General features: G+C 31.8%; 1 protein-coding gene across 2 annotated transcripts in view; it reads left to right on the forward strand.

Moving 5' to 3' along the window:
* LOC142318976 (protein GDAP2 homolog) overlaps positions 1-22,470 on the forward strand; it is a 322,594-nt gene that overhangs the window by 67,920 nt on the left and 232,204 nt on the right. For both annotated transcript variants that reach the window (XM_075355719.1, XM_075355728.1), the window contains exon 4: positions 8,574-8,716. In XM_075355719.1, coding sequence (XP_075211834.1) covers positions 8,574-8,716 — 143 coding nt within the window. The remainder of the gene's footprint in view (positions 1-8,573; positions 8,717-22,470) is intronic.

Genomic DNA, 22,470 nt, shown 5'->3' on the forward strand with positions numbered 1-22,470 from the left:
CTGTCTCGATCACCGGCAGAAGAAGACTGAGGGGAATGTCCTTCATGGTGGACGACGTACGGGTCCACACGTCCGGTTGCGCTAAGTACCTGGGCGTGTGGATTGACAAGAATGGGCTGTCTAACACCCACCTCAGAGAGGTCACGAAGAGGGCCGAGCAGATACAAGACGCTCTACAAAAACTAATGGGCAACAAGAGCGGACCACGGGCGAGCAAGCGACGGCTGATCCTTTCAGTTGTTTCCTCCGTCTTGCTGTACGCGGTCCCGGCCTGGAAGGACGCACTTTCGAGAAAGAAGAACGTACGGATGCTGCTAGCCTCTCTTACCAGAAGAGCGGCGATACGCCGCTCTTCTGGTAACATCGGCGTATCGCACCGTATCAGGATGCGCAGTGGCAGTCATTGCAGGGGTGCCTCCCATCGAGCTGTGGGCCACGCAGCTGGTCTCTACATACGAAGGAACGCCGAAGGCGGAAGCCCGGAGGCAGCTGATGGTCAACTGGCAGGAGATGTGGAGAACGGCTACGACTGGAGCATGGACCAGGAGACTGATCCCGTTCTTGGGACCGTGGGTCAGGCGGAGGCATGGGGAGGTAGATTACTTCCTCACGCAGTTCCTGTCTGGACACGGGGAGTTCGAGGTCTACCTACATCGGTTCAAGAGAAGACGGACACCGAGGTGCTTCTACTGCGGCCAGGATGACACGCCGGAGCACACCTTTTACGAGTGTGAAAGGTGGGCTGTGGTCCGGCGTAGGCATGGCACAGATGGCCTCACTCCAGAAACAACTGTAGCTCACATGCTGAAAGGGAAGAGAGAATGGGAGGCGGTACAGAGCATGGTGGCTAGCATCCTGAAGACGAAGGAGGTACATGGAAGAGAGTGGGGAGAAGACTTCTAGGCGCGGGTAAGCAACAATGTCCGTAGCAAGTATACTGTGTTTCTTCTATTATATATTTTATTTTTGTGTTGTATTGTATTGTGAATTCATTGTCTCCATTGTCACTGTGGTTGGTACTCTACGGCCGGCTCGAGATGACAAGCACGATCGCTTCGACTGTGTGCAGGAGGGCCACGGCAAGAGGTGACATCGCCGAAGAGACAACATGAAGTGTGGGTTTCATTTATTATGTATTTTCCTTGTATTGTATGATTGTGGTATTATTTTATTTTATTGATTGTGTTTCCGTTCCTTCTAACGGCTACGAGGGCACTCACAGCGAACGTGCCCGCGGATTGCGGAAGGAGGAATAAGTTCAGACACCAACGTGATGGGCTGCAACTGAAGGGAGGGTTCTTCGCTATTGTCCTGATTGTGTTTTATTTTATATTATCTCATTTCATTTTATTGAGTTGTTTTGTGTTTTGCTGCTGGTTGAGGAGTGCAATCGCAGCCAACGTGATAGTGGTGGCTGACTGCTACGAGAGCTGCCGCAGCAGCGGGAAGTTACTGTGTTTACCGAATTTTATTTTATTGTAGTGTGTATTTCATTTCTTTTGTTTATGTTTTTGTGTTTATATTGCTGGCGGGATGGCATACACGATTACTGCGACCGTGTGTAAGAATGCCACAACCAGCGGTGACGAAGCCGAAGAACGAGATGGATGGGAAGAATAGACTTTTAATAATTATGTATTCTGTATGGGTGTGTTACTAGGCTTAACTGCGTTTTCCTGATGGCGACTAAGTGGTGGTGTGAGTGAGAATGAGTGTTTTATTACTTGTGTTGTGTCCTGCGGATGGATGAAGAAAAAAAAAATACAGGGGGCGAATCGTGGTCGCCGTGCAGGGCCAGGGAGGCAGCCTGGATGCAGAGGACGCTTTGGCTCCTTCATGTGCAAGAATGAAGGTCAGTTGGGGTGCTCCGATGATGCATTTGGGACTCTCAGGTGTGAGAGGGGGGACGCGGCGGTTTGCCGGCTTCGCGCAAGGCGTAGCCGGCAACCTAGTGTAGGGACGGGAAGGGTAGCCTCTCAGTGGAGGGATGTAGTGGTCGTCCAGAAGGGAGGGCTACTGCATCTTGATGAAACTGAGAGGACCCCGATGGGACCTTAAAGAAAAGGCAAGACAGGGGGGCAGTCGACTGCCACAACACTCCAACATTCCTGCGCATAGCCTAACGGCGGAGGCCGGGGATGTTGGGGGTGTTACTTCTGGTTGACCAGTTCTCACTGGTCGCTAAGTTACTTCACCCCCTTGTTGCATAAATAACTTATAAACAAATTACAACACACGTCATCTCACGACACTATCATCTCCACATGTAATGACACTTAAATAAGCCTAACAGCTAATATTTACATGCTTTTTTATCCGCATGTAAAAAATTAAGAAAGGTAAATTATTATTTTTTTATCTATTAAAAAGAATTATACAAAATAGGGTATATTATTCAAATACTAAATTACTTTATGCATTGCAGAAACCATGGCCAAAACTTAAGTTCAGTCCATTATGACTTGAAAAAAAAGAGTACAAACCTTGGCTTGATATATGTGACAAAAGTATTTATGATGCTTTTTGCAAATATTTCAAAAAATCTTTTTCTTTGAGTAATATGGCAGAACATGCAATAATTAGTCATAAAAAGAGTTTAAAACATAAAGCTATGCTAAATACAATTAAACGAAGAATTTCTATACAGAATTTTTTCTGTAATGAAGCTTCTAATCCTCAACAAAAAGAGATACCAGCAGAAAATGTTGTTAATGCAGAAATTAAATTTAACCAAAAACGTTACTAATAAGACAGAATTAACTCAAAATAATACTAAAACTTTGACTACGTTATTTTGTACATGCAGGAATGAAACAACAAAAGCTGAAATTATTTGGTTCTTTAGCACTGTTTATAACCATTTAGCACAATCAGATGCTGGAAAATCAGTAGATGTGAAGTTGATGTTTCCCGATTCTGAGATTGTTGCAGCAATGAAATTATCACTTACTAAAATAGCTTATACCCTAACATATGGTTAGGTCCATATTTTCAAAGTCAGTTGCTAGTTGAAATTAGAGATAGCCATCAATTTTGCATACGCTTCGACGAGTCTTTAAATTCAATATCTCAAAAAGAGCAGCAAGATATATGGGTAAGGTTTTGTTCTAAACTATAGCATGGGCCATAAACACGCTATATTGGTTCAGCATTCCTTAGACATACCAAAGCTTCTGATCTTATTAATGGATTTAAAAGCCAATTAAAAGGTATTGATTTGACTAAAATTATTAACGTAGCAATGGATGGACCAAACGTTAATTTTAAATTTCTAAATGATTTGACAAAAGATTTGAAAGATGAAAATGGCGAATATTTTAATTTATTTGATGGAAGCTGTGGTATTCATACTGTTCACAATGGTTTCAAAACAGCTTTTCAAGACAGTACATGGACAGTTTCATCGTTTCTTAGAGCAATTTATAATTTTTTCAATAATTCTCCTGCATGAAAATCGGATTATACCCGAGTTTACTAGTTCTACAGTATTTCCTTTAGAATTTTGTTCGACAAGATGGGTTGAAAATATACAAGTCGCTGAACGTGCAAAACCTATCATACCTAACCTTAAGCCATATTTAGAAAGTGTAAAAAAATAAAAATTACATCAAAAAGTTTTAAAATTATGGAAAATCATTTACCAGATAAATTACTTGAAGTAAAATTGTGCTTTTTTATTGTTTTAGCTAACGAGGTAGAGCCCTTTTTACGAAAATTCCAAACTGATGAACTTATGTTTCCGTATTTGTACACCAAATTGAACAACATTCTTGTAAACATAATGAGTAGGTTCATTAAAAGAGAAGTAATAGAAAGTTCTGTAATCTCAAAAATTGACCTCAAACTAAATGATAATTTTATACCCACCAATAAAAATATAATATACGAGGGTTATTTTTTTTTCAAGGTCTGATCGGTCACGAAATAAAAACCTGCGCAAAAATCAGATGAACCTTTGCGCATATGTGTTGTGCAGCGTCTCTAGTATGGCCTTCAATCACGTCGCATCACTTCGTTTAGTTCTGAACACGCAGCTAGCATGTAAACATGTCTACAACAATAGTATCTCCCACCAAGTGTGAAGTGCGTGCAGTAATTCAATTTCTTCAGGCTGAGGGGTGTAATGCAGCTGAAATTCATCGACGTATAAGTAATGTGTATGGGGAAACTTCAATGAGTGACAGCAAAGTGCGACAATGGTGCAGGAACTTTAAAGCAGGACGTACAGATGTTCATGATGCAGGCGGTCAGGGAAGGAAGCTAGTGTCAACCGATGATCTTGTTGAGCGAGTGGATGAGGCAATTTGAGAAAATCGTCAGTTCACAATTTCTGTATTGAGTGATTTGTTTCCTGAAATTTCAAGGTCACCTCTCTACACCATTGTGAATGAGAGACTTCAGTACCGCAAACTGTGTACGAGATGGGTTCCCAAGATGCTGTCCGACCAATCACAAAACAATGAGAATGGACACCTCCCTAACATTTCTCCAGCGCTACCACAATGAAGGAGAAGATTTTTTGAACAAAATTTTCCCAGTGGACGAGACATGTGTCCATTTCAAAACTGATGAAACAAAAGAACAATCGAAACAGTAGATGCATTCTCATTCTCCCAGTAAACCAAAGAAGTTTAAGCGAACCTTCTCCAACAGAAAGTGTATGGCTACTATGTTCTGGGACCGGAATGGAGTTGGTGGAATTCATGGAACGTGGCACGACCATCACTGTAGCCTCATACTGTGTAACTCTTCAACGTCTACAAAGGGCAATTCAGAATAAGCTGAAAGGAGTGTTGTCATCAGGCATTGTCTTTCTCCATGACAATGCTCGGCCGCACACTGCAGCTGTAACAAAGAAGCTCTTGCAGCGTTTTCGTTGGGAAGTGTTTGATCACCCACCACACAGCCCGGACTTGGCTCTAGACGATTTTCACCTCTTTGCACATGAAACGCTGGCTAGGAGGACAACATTTTGGCACAGACATCGAGCTGCAGACCAGCGTAGAAACATGGCTGAAAACACAGGCAGCTCCGTTCTATGACGAGGGTATTGGAAAGTTGGTACCACGCTAAGACAAATGTCTAAATCGAAGTGGCGACTATGTAAAGAAATAGTGCAACTAGGTAAGTACTGGTTACAAATCAAAAATTTTTTATTTTCACTGTGGTTTTAATTTCGTGACTGATCGGATCTTGAAAAAAAATAACTCTCGTAGATTATAGTAGTCAATTGGAGTTGAAAAAAAATAAGAATGTTAATGATAAAAGATATTCTATTATTTAAAATTTAAAAGAGACTTGGAATATTTTTAAGAGTTTTGTTGAAAAAATAATAGAAAAATCTCCTATTAAATATAAGATTGTTAAGGCAGCAAGCCTTTGTGATTCAAATATAATAAGTAATGAAAATGTCTGTTTGTTTCGCTTAAGAAGCGCTATTAAAATTTTTATGGAAAAAACACTTGGCTAGTGTTGACAGAGACTTCAAAAACATTATAGGGAATATTAGTTTTAAAGAAAAAACAGAAGTTCTTGAAGGACAAAAAATCGAGACTGGATGAATTTTGGTGTGATGTAATCGGGAATGATGTAAACGAATTCAAGGCATTAAGATTAGTTATTCAAATGACACTCTTGATTTTTCAGGGAAATGCTCAAGTTGAAAGAAGTTTCTCTGTTGATAAGCAGTGTCATTGCAAATTAAAAGTAAACTTTGCTAGTCAACATGAGACAAGTTTACGATGCAATAAAGGCTGCAAATGGAATTAAAAATATTAATATAAGGATGATTCAAAGTGCAAGAAATGCTTACACGTGATATAACGAGTCATTAAAAAATCAAAAAGAATCAGTAGAAAAAGAAAAAGAATAAGAAAATAAGAAAAAGGAAACAAACTATTTACCGATAATTGGAAGCAAAAAAAAAAGAAAAATTATGGACGATTTCAATAAAACTATAAATTTAATAGATCGAGAAATATCTTTACTTGCAAAGTAATCTTATTTTATTTAACTAAAAATCAACAGAATATTGTATTCTTTATATTTTATATGGTTTTTACTATCAGTTATGGTAGATTTTGTTATTTTGAGAATAAAATATGTACATAAACAACACCAGATTATTAATTTATAATTTTCATAAAAACTATAAATTTCTTTAAGTAAGTCTCTTCATTAAAAATATATATCTGGAAAATGATGAAATATTTTCTTTTGTCTGGAAAATCATGGAATTTTCAAATGAAATATTGCTAACAACCTTGCTAAAACGTGTTAGAGTGCTTCAAAGTACAACCAAATTTTACATTAAGTAATGTCATTTAGCATTGTTGTAATCTCTTCTGTATAGTCTTCATTACCAGTATCATCACTTTTAAATTTGAAATTTTTGAACATAAATTTAAAGCCTCATTTCCATTTTCTTTTGTGTAAAGATATGTTTCAGAATTCATTCTGATAAAGTCTGTTTCCATGTTGTAACTGTGAATTAATGCATTGCATTTGGATATGTCTGGATTATTTTCCGTGTTTATTTTGGGATTCATGTTTTCTTTGAGAAACCCTGCTTAGTGAAATCATTTTAGAACATATCATTTTTTATTTTTTTTTATCACAGTAACCATCCAGAATACAACATATACCCACTGTTAATTTTATATTATTTTTAATTTCCTGGCATCATAGCTCTAGAGCTGTGCAGTAAGAAGGAAGGTATAGTAATCAGCCAAAGAATGGGGTTTGGTGTTTTCTTTTTTTTTGGATGTTTCATGACCCAGATATCCCATAAAACAAAAAAACCGTGGAGATTTATAAACATAAAAATTTTGATGTAGCACCTTAATATTAATAATATTTGACTGGATTAACTGATTAAGATGAAATTTCATACAAAGACTTTTTGCATGTTGGGATTTTCTTCCAAACCTTTTTTGATTTATTTAACCTTTTAATATTAAAAGTTTAATACAAAAATAAATCTGTAACTTTTTATTAGTTGTACAGTTATTAGTGGATTTTTTTTTTATTATCTTCCATTTAACATAGTAAATGTAGAAAAATCAAAAAACTTTCTTGGAAGATGATTTTAGAGTGGAGAACAAAAAAAAGTAAACAATATTGATTTTTTGAAATTTTTAAACTTTTTTTGGTTTATTTAAACGTATAACGATAAATTTTATAATAAAACTTTATCATAAATTACCCCTACTCGAAAAAATAAATCTTAAATGGTTTTTCTCATGTATGATTATCTTTCCAGTACATAAAAGTAAATAACCAATGCCAGGAAAGTATTACAACTTATTTTCATGCATTACTCATAAATTATAAATGGGTTTTCTGTCACCTAAAATCTTGCTTGCTTGTGGTTTCCCTATTTTAAATTTTTTGCCACATTTTAATTTAATTATTCATTCTTTATGGATCCTCTTGCTTTTTTTAGTGTATTTTAGGCCTGCTCACATTTACAGGACTAACAAACCAACTAATATGAAAATAGCACAGTACTGTCCTTCCTTATAATAATTATTCAAAAGTTACTGATTGTGTAAACCTACCATATGATTCATTAAATAGGCATTGCAAAGGCGTATTGCAAAGTTACCATAAAGAAGGTATTGACAGAAGTAAAATAAGTAACAAAACATATTGGTGTTCTTATGATAAAATTAATAATTTACCTCTAGGAAAAAACCAGGCCTATGGCCTACCACAAAAATGTTAATTAGTTTATGTTTCAAACACTTTTGTTAAATGTTTTTGCCAGTTCTAACTAAATAATGTTCATGAAGTTAGCTTACTAACAACAAAAACTTTTATAATTAAAAGTTTCAAAATTCTGAGCGTTTTTAGCTATTTATTCTTGTATAGTGATTTTTTAACACAGCTCTACCCAATTGTTCTCTTTTTTTATCCCCAAAACACAAATACAGTTTTAGATAAATTGTTCATATTAAGAAATATAAATTGTTCAAATGATTGAATCATTGTGTGCTGCCTCCCAGTGCACCACCATTGGTCTGCTCTGCGATAATAACAGCTAAAATAAAAATGTGAGCAATTAACAAACATACCCATTCATCATCCTTTTTTATGGGAAATATACAATGAAAATTGTATAAAAGATTTATTTGATTTTCATTCATTGTTCAGTTTCTGTTTAAGATAAGGAGCTAGGGATCCAAAACTGACTGTTGTTAAGAGGGGTCTATAGATGGTAGATGTTCATTGACAGATTTTATTGTAATTGAATTGATATATATGGATAATTATTGCATTAAATTAGAATTGAAGTGAATAAGGAATTGCGATTGAAATTTGTTTGGTTCATTTAATGTTTGTGTTTACAGATTGAAAACTGCAAAAAAGTTTTTAAGAAAACTATGAATGAAGTAGAACAGAATTTTCTGGTTCAGATTGGGGCTTTAGTTTTGTGCTGAAAGATTTTCTGAGCATATTGGAAATATTAAAGTTGAAACACTTGTGATGAACTTTATGGATTTGTTACTTATTTACTGAGTCAACTCCATAGAATTTCTATTTGTTTTAAATCTATTAGTTTTCTTTTGCAGGGAGGGAGATATTACAACTCTTCAGGTCGATGGCATTGTACATTCAACTAATGAATTTCTGAATGAGAGGAATCCAATCAGTGACAGAATATTTGCTAAGGCTGGACCTGAACTCAGGCAAGAAATCCAGACTGAAGTCTTAGGTAATCATTAAAGTTATTTATATATTTATCAATAATCACCTTTATCTTTGTTAAGTTACTTGGATTGAAAGGACTTTTTTTTAATTACAATTTCTTGCATGCAAAGAACTGCAGACGTTATATTATGTTAGCTTATATTCAAAGTTATGCAGTAAGTATCTCATTCTGTCTCTAAATAGAAAATCTATAATTTACATAAGTTATATATTTGTAAAAATTATTTTCTTTAAAACTAAATATTTTTATACTATTTTAGATTTATGAATTTCAAGTTAATTGTTGATTATTATATTATTTAATTATGTTATAATAAATAATATTAGTTATTATTTAGTGATATAATTGACAGCTAAGCAAAGTGCAATTAATATTTTAAATAATTGCATTTTCTATTAATCTGGAAATTCTATTATAAAGGTTAAATTAAAGAAATGTTCTTATTAAAGTATTACAGACACAGTTAATCAACTGATAATTAAGAAATAAATGAAAATGAACTTGGAATTACAGCAATAACTTATATATGTATTTATTTGTTTGTGTGTATGTGTACACATACACACACACACACACACACACACTATAATTTCAGCTTTGGACTGAAATGATTTGCTGCTTAGCTAATAGAGATGATGTTCATTCAGTTCAATTCTCCACAATTATTAACTTGCAAATGCAATAGCTGTAGTTGTGCACTATATAAAGTATTCAATGGAAAGATATATTTTTTCTGATTTGTATGATAAAAAAAAGTAGTAGTGGTAGTAGTAACGTAACCTTACGTAACGTAACACAAGAGTGGTGGGAGTAACACCATTTTTCCCTATGAATCGCAGAGCCTGGACAATGTCCCTTGCTGTTGTATGATTTTGTAATCAGATGTGTTTCAAGGGTTTTTTAATGTCAGTTATAGGTTTTCAGTTTTATTTATGGATGGATTTGGTGATTTGCGTTCTCATCCGTTGGACCAGCGTTTTCATTTGATTACTGGTCGTAGTAGTAGTAGTAGTAGTAGTAGTTGAAAATGTTGAAAATATTTTTTCCTCATTGTCCAAGAAACTGTATGTTATCACTGTGCTTACAACTCTAATGTCCAATTGTCAATAAGCCAAAACTTGTACATATTAATGATCTTCAACAAAACAGATCACACTCTTATCTGTACAGAACATAAGAGAAAATATTTAAAACTAGTGATAATAATAAAGGAGATAATATGTCAATTGTACTGTAAAGCATCAATAGATTAGATCAGATTAGTAAATAAAGTTAGTCCATGTCTATTAGTAAAAAAAAACTATTTAAAATCATACTTAAGTGTTAATAAAAAGATAATTTATAAAAATAAATAAATAAACGAACGCAATTGTAATTACTTCCAAAATAACAAATTAGTTTGCATTAGGAAAATAAATGAGTTTTAAAAAATGTTGAAATTTTCTGCAAAAAAAAAGGACATAATTTTATTATAATATAAAAGCCTTTTGCATCAATACATAAAATGCATAAAGCTTTCTTAAAAGGTTTCTGGAATTGGCTGATGCAAAGCTGTTTCTACATAAAAATTAAATGCTCTTTGTAATTGTATTTATCTGCTCCTTCCCACATCAATCAATCCCCCCTTCCACTGTTTTCATTGTATTCAAGCTAGCTGAGAAGTAAAGTTGTGCAGTTAATTTATTTGTTTACTTCCGCTATAGAGACCTTTACAAAAATCATTGTATGCAAAAAAATTTTTCAATGTATTTAGAATGCTGTATATTACAAATGATTTATACTTAAAAATAAAAGGAGTACTTTGAAATTCATAGCAATAAATATAAAACTCGAAAACCTCAAACAACATGGAAACTTAAAGCAAAAGTAAGATTTAAAAACAAGTGAAAGGGGGTTTCAAGTCGAGGAGAGGATTATCATCCTGTAAATGCTTCTGTATTTTGTATTTTAATGAAAAAATTGATAACAGTAGTTTTCCTGTAGCCTATTGTATTTTTCTGTGCATCAGCTTTATTGCTAGTAATAAACAATTTAATTAATAATTCATCGTTATGTATAATAATATTTCATTACCATTGTTATCACTAACACCATCATCACCATTACCATCAATTTAATTATTAAATTAGTTATAATTAAGCTATTATTATAATTAACTACTTAAAATTTAAATTTATTACTTTGCATTATTATGTATTAAGTTTAATCAACAAAAAAGTTTTCGTTAACAAATCACTATGTAGGTTTATACAGTAAAATTTGCAGTTGTATTGTAAAATTTGTTATTTAGTGTAGCTTATTAATTGTTTGTAACAGTTGAATTAACTAAACCACAAACAAAAAGGAATCATTTAATTAGAAGTTATTAAAAAAAAATCAAACGATATATCAGTTTGCATTGCAATAATGCAACCAAGCAGTACATAAAATGAAATAAAGAAACCAGCTTCTCACTAATTAGTTCTAACAAATATATGTGATTGTGGAAAAAAGAGGAAAAACTTATATATTTAAAATGATTACAGACTTACTCATAAAAAACATAAATAAATTTTAAAAAACAGACTCATAAAAGTATACTTCCTAAAGTATATACTTCAGTTTATAATTCCAATTTCAGTATATAATTAAATTTGGTTTTAAACAATATTCCCAATAATATAAAAAAATATTAACATAAAAGTGCAGTTGCATGCACACTCAAATCCCCCTCCCCACTCACTTGCATGCACTACAAATGTAAAAATACATACACATATTTCTACATGCACAAATAAGCATGGTTGCTGATATGACATAATTTCTATTCATTAAATGTGTTGCTAATTTATTATTAGCTTTTCCTAATATGGATATTAAAATTGTTTAACAATTTAACCATAAGTATAAAAATTATTAAAAAAAAAAAAATTGTAAAAGTACTAAAACAATAGCAATACTGAGATATATTATCTCTTAAATTCTAAGAAGATAAAAATAAACCTGTTTGTAATGTTAAATCTAGTAAGAACTACATTGTCAAGAACCATAGTGCAGGTGATAGCCCTAAGATCAGAAAAAATGAGTGAGAAAAAGGAAGAAAAAAAAATCAACTTTAAATATAACAAACATTTTGCGAATATTAATATCAAATTCATTTTCTTCCTCTCAATCTCAAGTGCATTTGTTGTACACATGTTCACATGCTTTCACACTTTCAGATAGAAAAATAATAATTAAACATTGAACATGTTAGAGCTATTGATCAGAATGATGAAAAAATTCTGTTAGGGAATGGAATCAGAATTACAATATTGGGAAGTTGCCACAATATTCTTTACAGTGATGTGAAATTTTGTTTGTCAAAACATTGTTCCAAAAATGTTGTCAACGTATTCATGTGTAATTTGGTTACAAAGTATTCTACGTCAGCTGAGTTTTTCTTATTTCTTTGGATGAAGCATACTTTAAAAGTAAGATGATGCAAGAGTGCCAATGATATCATTACCTATATCGTGTGCCAATTAAATGATATTTTTGTAAATGGGTTTTAAAAATGTAATTGTGAAAGGAAACTTATCTAATGCATATGTAATGTAATCTATATAGCACAGTTTATGTCAAAGAAGTGTATTCCAGAAACGTTTTGAATCTACCTCATACATTTATATATATATATATATATATATATATATAGAAAAAATTAACACGTCCTAACTAAAGTTGATCTAAAAACTGTCATGTCACTGTCACGTGAGCTAAAAACAGAAAAGAATAATAATTTAATTTTGCTAGACAGAATTAGTGAACTTGTATAGTATTCTCATGTGAATAATTTAAAAATACGTGGTGTTAAGACTCAGGTTTCACTTCCTTCTTTTTTGTTTGTAAAAATAAAAGTTTTCACTTTTTCTTACTCTTATTAAATGAATTTGTCTAATGCTCTATTGTTAGTCAGTCTTGTTCCATCCTTCAAAGACTCAACAAGTGTTTATTACGAATGTATAATTAATTAATACAATAATGTTTTATATGTGAATTACGAATCCAAAGATTATAATAAAAATAATTTATATTATAAACAAAGTAAAGACTTTTATTTATTTGAATGAACCAGCAAATAATAAAATATTTAGAATGATTAAACCTAACCGAGGTATTGAACCAATCAATGAAAATTGTATTAATGCTCTAGAATTATTAACAACACAATCTGATAACAAATATATAATTGTATTTCATAATGCCTACTGCATTTTAAGGTCAGATTCTATAAAAAGAGAATCTGTAGATACTTTATGCAAATTTATTAATGAAATCTCATATGTGAATTCAGTTGAAGCAATACAACTTCCTGTAAACACATATGAATTTATTGTCATCCAATTTCTAACGTCAAAATTGGATTACAATACCTCAAGATTATGGAAGGAAAAGTTGTCAAATTAAAGGTTTCGCACCTTTAAAGACTGTTGAATTTCTTAATTCCAGACGACAACTTCTAGAAAATATTAATGCATTCACTTCAAACAAACAATTGAAAACTGAAATCGAAACAATAGGATCGTATCATTAACAGTTCAACCAAAGATTTTAACAAAGGCTTTACCTTGAATCATAACAAGCAATTTAAAGGAAACAATTTCTGTTTTTATTCAAAACTGAAGTCTAAGGAATGTTTATTTTGTAATTCAAACCATCATTTACTATAATATAAACATATATCATTCTGTGTAATATAGTGTAATGTAAAGATTTTTTAAATTTGTCAAATCAATGAATGCAGAGACTTTTTGAGACATAATAATTGTTGTTTTATTTAAAACGACAATTTTATTTTAAGACCATTCCATTAATGAGTATTGCTCAAAAAATTTATGTATGATTTGTATTAAAAAACATAATACACTCGTTCATATAGACAAAATTAATCATTCTAATTTAGATGTCAATAAACATTGTTTATTTAATAATCAGTTAAACAAAAATATACTTTTTATCAACAACCATATGTAACACCAATGATATTGTCATATGTTTCACGGCTCGATCAGGATATTGAGAGGTTGACAATTTATACTGTTTATATAATTACAATTTATTGGTTAAAAATTTTCATAATTACAATGGGACAAATTAATAATAATAAGTGACAAAAATAAAACAATTAATGAACAAAAATATTAATATAGTAATTACAACCACAATAATAATCAGGATAATAGTAGTGAACGATAATAATAATAATGTCAATAACAACAAATCAAATCAAACGTAAAAATACATGACAGTACATAATCAGAAGGGTAAGTATGACATAAAAACAGAGCGTATTCAACAAAGATAACAATCAAAATATTACACATCAAATAATGATAAAATGTCAATAGTAAATAATAAATGCAGATTACACATAAGACAGATTTGAGAATAAATAATCATTTGGAATTTATTCCAGGTAGATAACTAGAATTCAGGTCCATTAGCAAAAGAAACCGCCAGTCTTAACCCCTTAACACTAGTCTTGTATTAACAAATACTCATATAGTGTTCACTTGCAAATACTTGCGCTATCTACCCTAACAGTTTATGAATGAAGTCTATTGCATTATTTCTTTCACTTGTACACTTAAGAGTTTTATTGTAACTCACCAATAATATTTCTTCTTTACTGGAATTACTCGTGGCGTCATCTTACTCGTATCGAACTGAATTCAAGATTCCTCGTTGGACTTATGTCTCACATCTGTGACTTTGCTCACTGGACCGTCGTCATATGTCTCGCAGAACTCTGCCGAACCCACATGACTCCACACCACTTGCAGCTTTTCCTTGCAGAACTGCCCTTGCAAGACTGATGCTGTAACGCCTCACAGACTGGTTCCAATAGAACTCTTTTTTTGGCTGGTCTTACTGGGCTATTATACTGCTAGCCTCTTTACCTGTTGGACCGCGCCCAAGTCAAAGCATGAGAACAGTTGACCGAGACTTTTGTTCCCATAAATTCCAAACCTGGTCTCTTCTCACTGTACAACAGGTGTTTATTGTATGTTAGTGGGCAGTATAACAAAGGAAAATTGTTAAATGGACCTATAATTTAAAAAATGGGTTCTCCTTTTTGTCCCTTTCTGGATTCCTGCAGTTATTACATTTTCTATTTTCCTTTCAAAATAATTAGTAGGAATCTGTTACTCAGGCCCACTATACCGGTCTTGTTACAATATATATGGTAATCGCCATTCATGTAGAATCTTATTAGATTCTGGTAGCCAGGCAAATTTCTGAACATATAAATTTTCCTGAAAATAAGGACTTAACATTATTAAAAATGTCTTCCCCATTTCAGGCATAAATAATTCATTATCACAATTCAAATACAGTGTTACACTTGCATTACATTCTTAATATAAGAACTTTTCATTCAAAGTGAAATGTGCTGTTTTATTTGATATATCAGACAGCCTTCTATCAACCACATTTGACATTTGTAATCTTAATCTTAATAAAATATTCTGGAGGTAAACTAGTCCCACGTTCGGATTTCCGGGTGGGACTACTAAGGAAGGGGTCGCCAGAAAATTAAAAATTAACATTATACAAGTCAGAGCATGGAGTGTTAGAAGTCTAAAATAGGTTGGTAGGTTAGAAAATTTAAAGAGGAAAATGGTTAGATTAAATGTAGATGTAGTAGGAATTAGTGAGGTGGTTAGAGGAAAATTACTTTTTGTCAGGTGACTTTAGAATAATTTATTCAGCTTCAAATGAAGGGGAGGCAAGAGTAGGCTTTGTAATAAACAAGAAGATAGGGAAGAGATTAGAGTATTTCAAATTGGATAGCGATAGAATCATTGTAATAAGGATAAAATCAAAACCTAAGCCGACAACAATTGTTAACATCTATGTGCTTACAAGTGCCCATGATGATGATGTTGAGGTAGAGTGTATACAAAGAAATTGTCAAAGCAATTAAACAGATAAAAGGGGATGAAAATTTAATAATAGGTCGAGATCGGAAAAGGCAATGAAGGAAATATCGTGGATGAATGTGGGCTGGGCAAAAGGAATGAAAGAGTGGACCGACTTACTGAGTTTAGCACGAAGTATAATTTAATAATTGCCAACTCCCAGTTTAAAAATCAAAATAGAAGAATATACATATGGAAAAAGCCAGGTGATACTGCAAGGTATCAGATAGATTACATCATGGTTAAACAAAAATTTAGAAATCAACTTGTTGACCGTAAAGCTTATCCTGGAGCAGACATTAATAGCGATCATAATTTAGTGATAATGAAATGATGATTTGCGTTTAAAAGCTTGAAGATAAGGTGTCATAATGAATCGGTGGAATTTAGAGAAGCTTGAGGAAGAGGAGGTAAAAAGGTTTTTTGAGGAGAATATTGCAAGAGGTCTAAGTAAAAAAGATAAGGTAGAAAATATAGAAGAAGAATGGGAGAATGGTAAAAAGGAGATCCTTAAATCAGCAGAAGAAAGCTTAGGCAAACAAAGAGAACTGGTAGAAAACCTTGGATATCAAAGGATATATTGGAGCTGATGGATGAACATAGAAAGTATAAGAATGCTAGTGATGAAGAAAGTAAAAGGAACTATCGACAATTAATAAATACTATAAACAGGAAGTGCAAATTAGTGAAAGAGGAGTGGATTAATGAAAAGTTTTCAGAAGTGGAATGAGAAATGATCATTGATAAATTAGAGCATGCAGGCAAGTTACTGAGATCAGAATTTAAGTGAACAGTAAAAGATACAAATGGCAGAAGGCTCTTGGGATAGACGGGATACCTGCAGAATTACTGTGCAGGTCAGCATGAAGAGGCGATAGATAGATTATACAAACTGGTGTGTAATATTAACGAAAAAGGGGAAGTTCCATCACAGTTCAAAAAGAATGTTACTTTCGTGGTACAAAAGAAAGCAGGAGCAGAAAAATGTGAAGAATGCAGAACAGTTAGCTAAACAATCATGCACCAAAAATCTTAAGTAGAATTCTGTATAAAAAAATTGAGAGGAGAGTGGAAGAAGTGTTAAGAGAGATCAATTTGGTTTCAGGAAAAGTATAGGGACAAGGGAAGCAATCTTAGCACTCGGATTAATAATAGAAGGCAGATTAAATAAAAACAAACCAACACAGTTGACATTTATAGAAGTAGAAAAGGCATTTGATAATGTAGACTGGAATAAAATATTCAACATTTTTAAAAATTTAGGGTTCCAGTATAGATATAGAAGAACAATTGCTGACATTTACAGGAACCAAACTGCAACAGTAATAATCGAAGAACATAAGAAAGAAGCTGTAATAAAATAGGGTGTCTGACAATGATGTTCCCTATCCCCTTTACTTTTTAATCTTTACATAGAACTAGCAGTTATTGTTGTTAAAGAACCTGGAGTAACAGTACAAGGTGGAAAGATAAAGATGCCACGATTTGCTGATGATATAGTAATTCTAGTTGAGAGTAAAAAAGACTTAGAAGAAACAATGATTGGCTTGGATGAAGTCCTACGCAAGAGCTACCGCATGAAAATAAACAAGAACAAAATGAAAGTAATAGAATGCATTAGAAGCAATGTAGATGGACCACTGAATATAAAAATAGAAACAGAAAACATTACAGAGGTTAAAGAATTTTGTTATTTGGGAAGTAGAATTATTAGAGATGGACAAAGCAGGAGCGATGTAAAATGCCAAACAGCACAGGCAACACGAGCTTTCAGTCAGAAATATAATTTGCTTACATCAAAAATTAATTTAAACGCCAGGAAAACATTTTCGAAAGTATATGTTTAAAGATTTTTAATGGAAGGAAAGGTTTAAGGATTTTTATGGAAGTGAAACTTGGATGATCGGAAGACCTGAGAAGAAAAGATTAGAAGCTTTTGGAATGTGGTTTTGTAGAAGAATGTTAAAAATCAGATGGGTGGATAAAAGTGACTAATAAAGAGGTGTTGCAGCAGATTGATGAACGAACCATTTGGATAAATATAGTTAAAAGAAGAGATAGACTTATAGGCCATATATTAAGGCATCCTGGAATAGTTGCTTTAATATTGGAGGGACATGTAGGTGGGAATAATTGTACAGGCAGCAATGTTAGGAATATGTAAACAAATTGTTAGGGTTGTAGGTTGTAGAGGGTACACCAAAATGAAACTACTGACACTAGATAAGGAATCTTAGAGATCTGCATCAAACCAGTCAAATGACTGAAGACAAAAAAAATATATAAAGTAAACTCAGAATGTAACACTGTATATCAATATAGTTTTATTAAGTTTGTTAGGTTTAAACGTAAGATCTTAAATGCTGATTGGAATAAAGTATTTAATGAAAAATGTAGACAAATTTTTTTAGCTATTTTATGAACTTTTAAAGTATTCTCTGAAAAAAGCAGATTGTAAAATAAAAATTAGAAATGCCTTAAAAATTAAACCCTGTGTATCGAATAATTTATTAAATAGAATTAAAAGAAAAAAAAATTTTCTTTAAAAAATTTAAAATTAACCATATAATTTAGATTTGAAAAGATATTACAGTAGGTACAGGAATAGACTTATCTATGATATAAGAAAGTTTAAAGAATTATATTTTAGAATTTTTTTTTAATAATACTGGTAATACTAGGGAACAGTGGAAATAAATTGTTCTGGTTATAGGTAAAAAGGATAAAAAATATGAAATAGAATTAAAGTCAAGATAAATAGCCAGACGAGGTTCAAAAGGTTTCAATATTTTTATTAGTTATTTTTTTAGGAATCATTATGAAACTAAAAAACATCCTTGAGAATATTACTGTTCAGAATCAATATTTATATAACAGTCAATTTTCCTCAACCGAAGTTAGAGCTACTATTTTCCTGGAGCCTACACATTTATCTCCAGATTGAAAAAATTATAAAGCTTATGAAATTCAAAATATCATCTGGTTTTGATGAGATTTCTCTGTATGCTCTAAAATTGTGTGTAAACATATTTCTCATGTTTTTGCATATTTGTGTAATTTAAGTCTGCAGTCGGGTAAATTCCCAGGTAAACTTAAACAAGCAATGGTAGTTCCTATTTATAAAAAAGGAGATAGTAATTATGTCAGGAACTTTAGACCCAAAAGCCCTGCTTTCACAATTTTCAAAGATTCTGGAAACTGTAATAAAATCAAGACTGGTTAACTTTCTTAATAAAAACAACTTTTTTAGTGTTAATCAATTTGGCTTTCAGAAAAATTTAGGCAGTGGAAATGCCTTTCTTAAATTTGTTTCAAAATTGGTAAACAGCATCAATGAAAATTCTAAAGTTGGCACTCTTTTTCTGGGTATCCAGAAGGCCTCTGATGTTGTTGATCATAATATATTATAAAATGAGGTGGAACAAGGAGATAAAAGAGAACTGGTTTGAATCCTGCTTAAAGGGAAGAACTCAAAGGATTATAATTAAAAATATGCTCAGTAACGAGGGAATATTAGAATTCAGTGTCTAATTTATACTGTATTATTATTATTCCTAATTTATATTAACAACTTCTGTTCACAAATTTCAAGGTTTATTGACCTCATATATAGATGATACTGCCCTTTTTGATAGAGAAAAAAGCTTTGACCAAGTTTTGAAATCTCTCGAAGAGGAATTATTTTAAATTAGGTTGTGGTTAACAAAAAATATGATTACGTAAAATGTATTTAAATCTAAATACAAAATTTTTCAGTTAAAGGGTGAAAAAACTAGCAACTCTTTTATTATAATATTATAATATTATAATCTCACTTGCTCTAGAATAGCTGAGTGTACTTACAATAGTATTGATCAAGTTGATAGTGTGAAATATTTAGGGTATCTGTCGATTGCAATCTTTCATGGGAAAAACATATTCTTAGTCTAAAGAATGAGATTTTTTGTTATGAGAAAAAGTTTTATCTTCGGGATAAGGCCCTTAAATTTAGACTAATTGACAATGATATGTGAAGCAAGGGTAATTTTGTACTACCTAGACCCCAGAAGGAGTGTTTTCGAAAATGTTCCACTTATATGGCATCAAAATTTTATAATTTTTATATACCAATTTTTGTAAAAGGTAGTCTAGGTTTAAATTCATTTAGAATTTTTCTTGAGTGCGGGCTCATTCAGTATGAAAACCTTGAGTTCTTTTTTTATTCAATTATGACTAAAATTGATAAGTTATAATTGACAGTTTACAACTTAAGTTAGGGAAGCATAAAGCGTATGGTTTCCGTGAATCACCTTTTGACTTATAATGACAAACTGAATGATTTTCCCTCTCTTCAATAGTTCTATAATTTATAGTAATTGTTAAATTTCTATTCAACCACTTCTGTCCTAATTTATATATCTTTAATAATCTTAAATTGATGGTAACTCCGAAAACAGGACTTGTCCTCAAGGAGTACCTAATTTTTCAAACTATTATTTCATCATAAATTATTGCATCACACTTTTAAATTAGAAAACTGTAGTTACTTTTGTGAGCCTGTTGTAGTTCAATAGTAGCTACGGGTACAAACTGTTGTAGGTCAATAGAAGTATTTATCTAATTCGTAAGCTATGACTAATTTGTAACTGTTGTATGTTGTAAATGATATTATATTGTTTGTCTTAAAAAGTATACTCTTAGTTTGGAAAATAAATTATTATTATTATCTCCTTCAAATGTGTTATCATGTGATGTTCAGGGTATTTTAACTGTATTAAAATTAGATGTTAGGGGAGATAAGAAATAAAAATGTAATTTATTATTCTGTTTTGGTGGTTATTATTGTTCATAAAAATTATGTGCATTTTACAAGCTTGTCAATTAATGCTTGAAATTTAAAAAAAAAAACTGTAAAAAAATATAAAGTGATTATATATGTCATTGTTAATAAAACTGTTGGTTTTTGTATTAGTATTCTGGTTGTTGGCATAATTGAGATAATATTTTATGTAATTTATAAAACTGTTTTTTACAAGTAAAGTTTATCGCATGTACTCATTTTAAGTATTGCATGTATAGTATATTAATGCTTGCAAATAATTCATTTACTACTTCTTTTCTTAGTAGTTTTACATTACCAAAACCTATAGGAACCATAGGATGTCTGCTGAAAAAAGTAGAATTATATGTAGGAAGTTACGTCAGGGTGGATCTTTCAATAAAATATGGCCTCACTAGATTCTATCCTAAATTTATCAACAATATTCTAAGCTCTGATAATTTTTTTTTAATATTTAAAAACACTTTCCTATATTTCTCTTTTATTGGGAAAGCAATGTAAATTGTTCGTTGACCATAAGCTTGCAATCCATGAACTAGAGTAGTGTATTATGTTTAATAATATTTTCTGATTATTAATATCTACTTCAATTAATTTGACATCTTGTATCATGAGAAGCATTTAATGTTTTATGCTTATTATGCGATTCTTGTAGAGGTAAATACTACTCAAAATCATTTATCTATTAACTTTCTGAATGAAAGATTCTTAATGTCATTTTACTAACAGCGATCACTAAGAAGACAATGTAAGGTAGCTGTTTGTAATAAGCCAGTTCAACTTAGTAGTAGTCAAAATAATGAAATTTTAAGCAATATTAAATGTGTTAATTTTAATGTAAGTTGTGAAATACATGGATACATTGTGAAATACATTGTCAAATAAATGTCGCTTTATATGGAAGTGAAACTTGGACAATCGGAGTATCTGAGAAGAAAAGATTAGAAGCTTTTGAAATGTGGTGCTATAGGAGAATGTTAAAAATCAGATGTGTGGATAAAGTGACAAATGAAGAGGTATTGCGGCAAATAGATGAAGAAAGAAGCATTTGGAAAAATATAGTTAAAAGAAATATAGTTAGTAGACAGACTTATAGGCCACATACTAAGGCATCCTGGAATAGTCGCTTTAATATTGGAAGGACAGGTAGAAGGAAAAAATTGTGTAAGCAGGCCACGTTTGGAATATGTAAAACAAATTGTTGGGGATGTAGGATGTAGAGGGTATACTGAAATGAAACGACTAGCTCTAGATAGGGAATCTTGGAGAGCTGCATCAAACCAGTCAAATGACTGAAGACAAAAAAAAAATTGTGAAATACATGAACTGAAGGATAAGCAAAGTGAGAGATCAGTATCAAAATTGACTTTTCAGCAATTGTTGAAAGGTAGAAAAATGAATCATAATGGGAAAATAGATTACAGAATATTAGTAATCTGAGTGAAACTATTATTTAACTGATTCCATTAGAATCTTTGTTAAAAGACTGGTTATGTTTTGTTTAAAAAATCTGTAGAAAAATAAATATTTGTAGTATTATTGTGCATATTTGCATATAAGAAAGGAAATCAAGATGAGCCCGGAAGTTATCAAACAATCACGCTTCTTCCCACTTTTTAAAGATTTTGTTGAAAGTTTATTGTATCAACAAATTCTCATTTTATTATAATGAACTACTTTTAATCAGTTTGATTTTCTGTCTGGAAGTTGAGCAACAAAAGCGTTGTAATATACAATTAAATTCATGATTGCTGCCTTTGAGAATAAAAAATTTTTTAGTTTAGTTTTATGTGGAAATTTTGCATCATATGACACCAGTAGTAATGCTTTGCATTTTTCCTTTTCAAGTCTTATTTGTTGCAAAGGACGCAAGTAATTTGTTATAATGTGGTCACTACATGGCTGAAAGAGAACTTCTTGTATTTCTCAGATATTCATCTTCACCCCCTATTTTCCTATGTGATTATAAATGATATGCCTTTGTATGTGTCTTG

Source organism: Lycorma delicatula, chromosome 1, assembly GCF_047948215.1.
Source record: "Lycorma delicatula isolate Av1 chromosome 1, ASM4794821v1, whole genome shotgun sequence".
Taxonomy (NCBI): domain Eukaryota; kingdom Metazoa; phylum Arthropoda; class Insecta; order Hemiptera; family Fulgoridae; genus Lycorma; species Lycorma delicatula.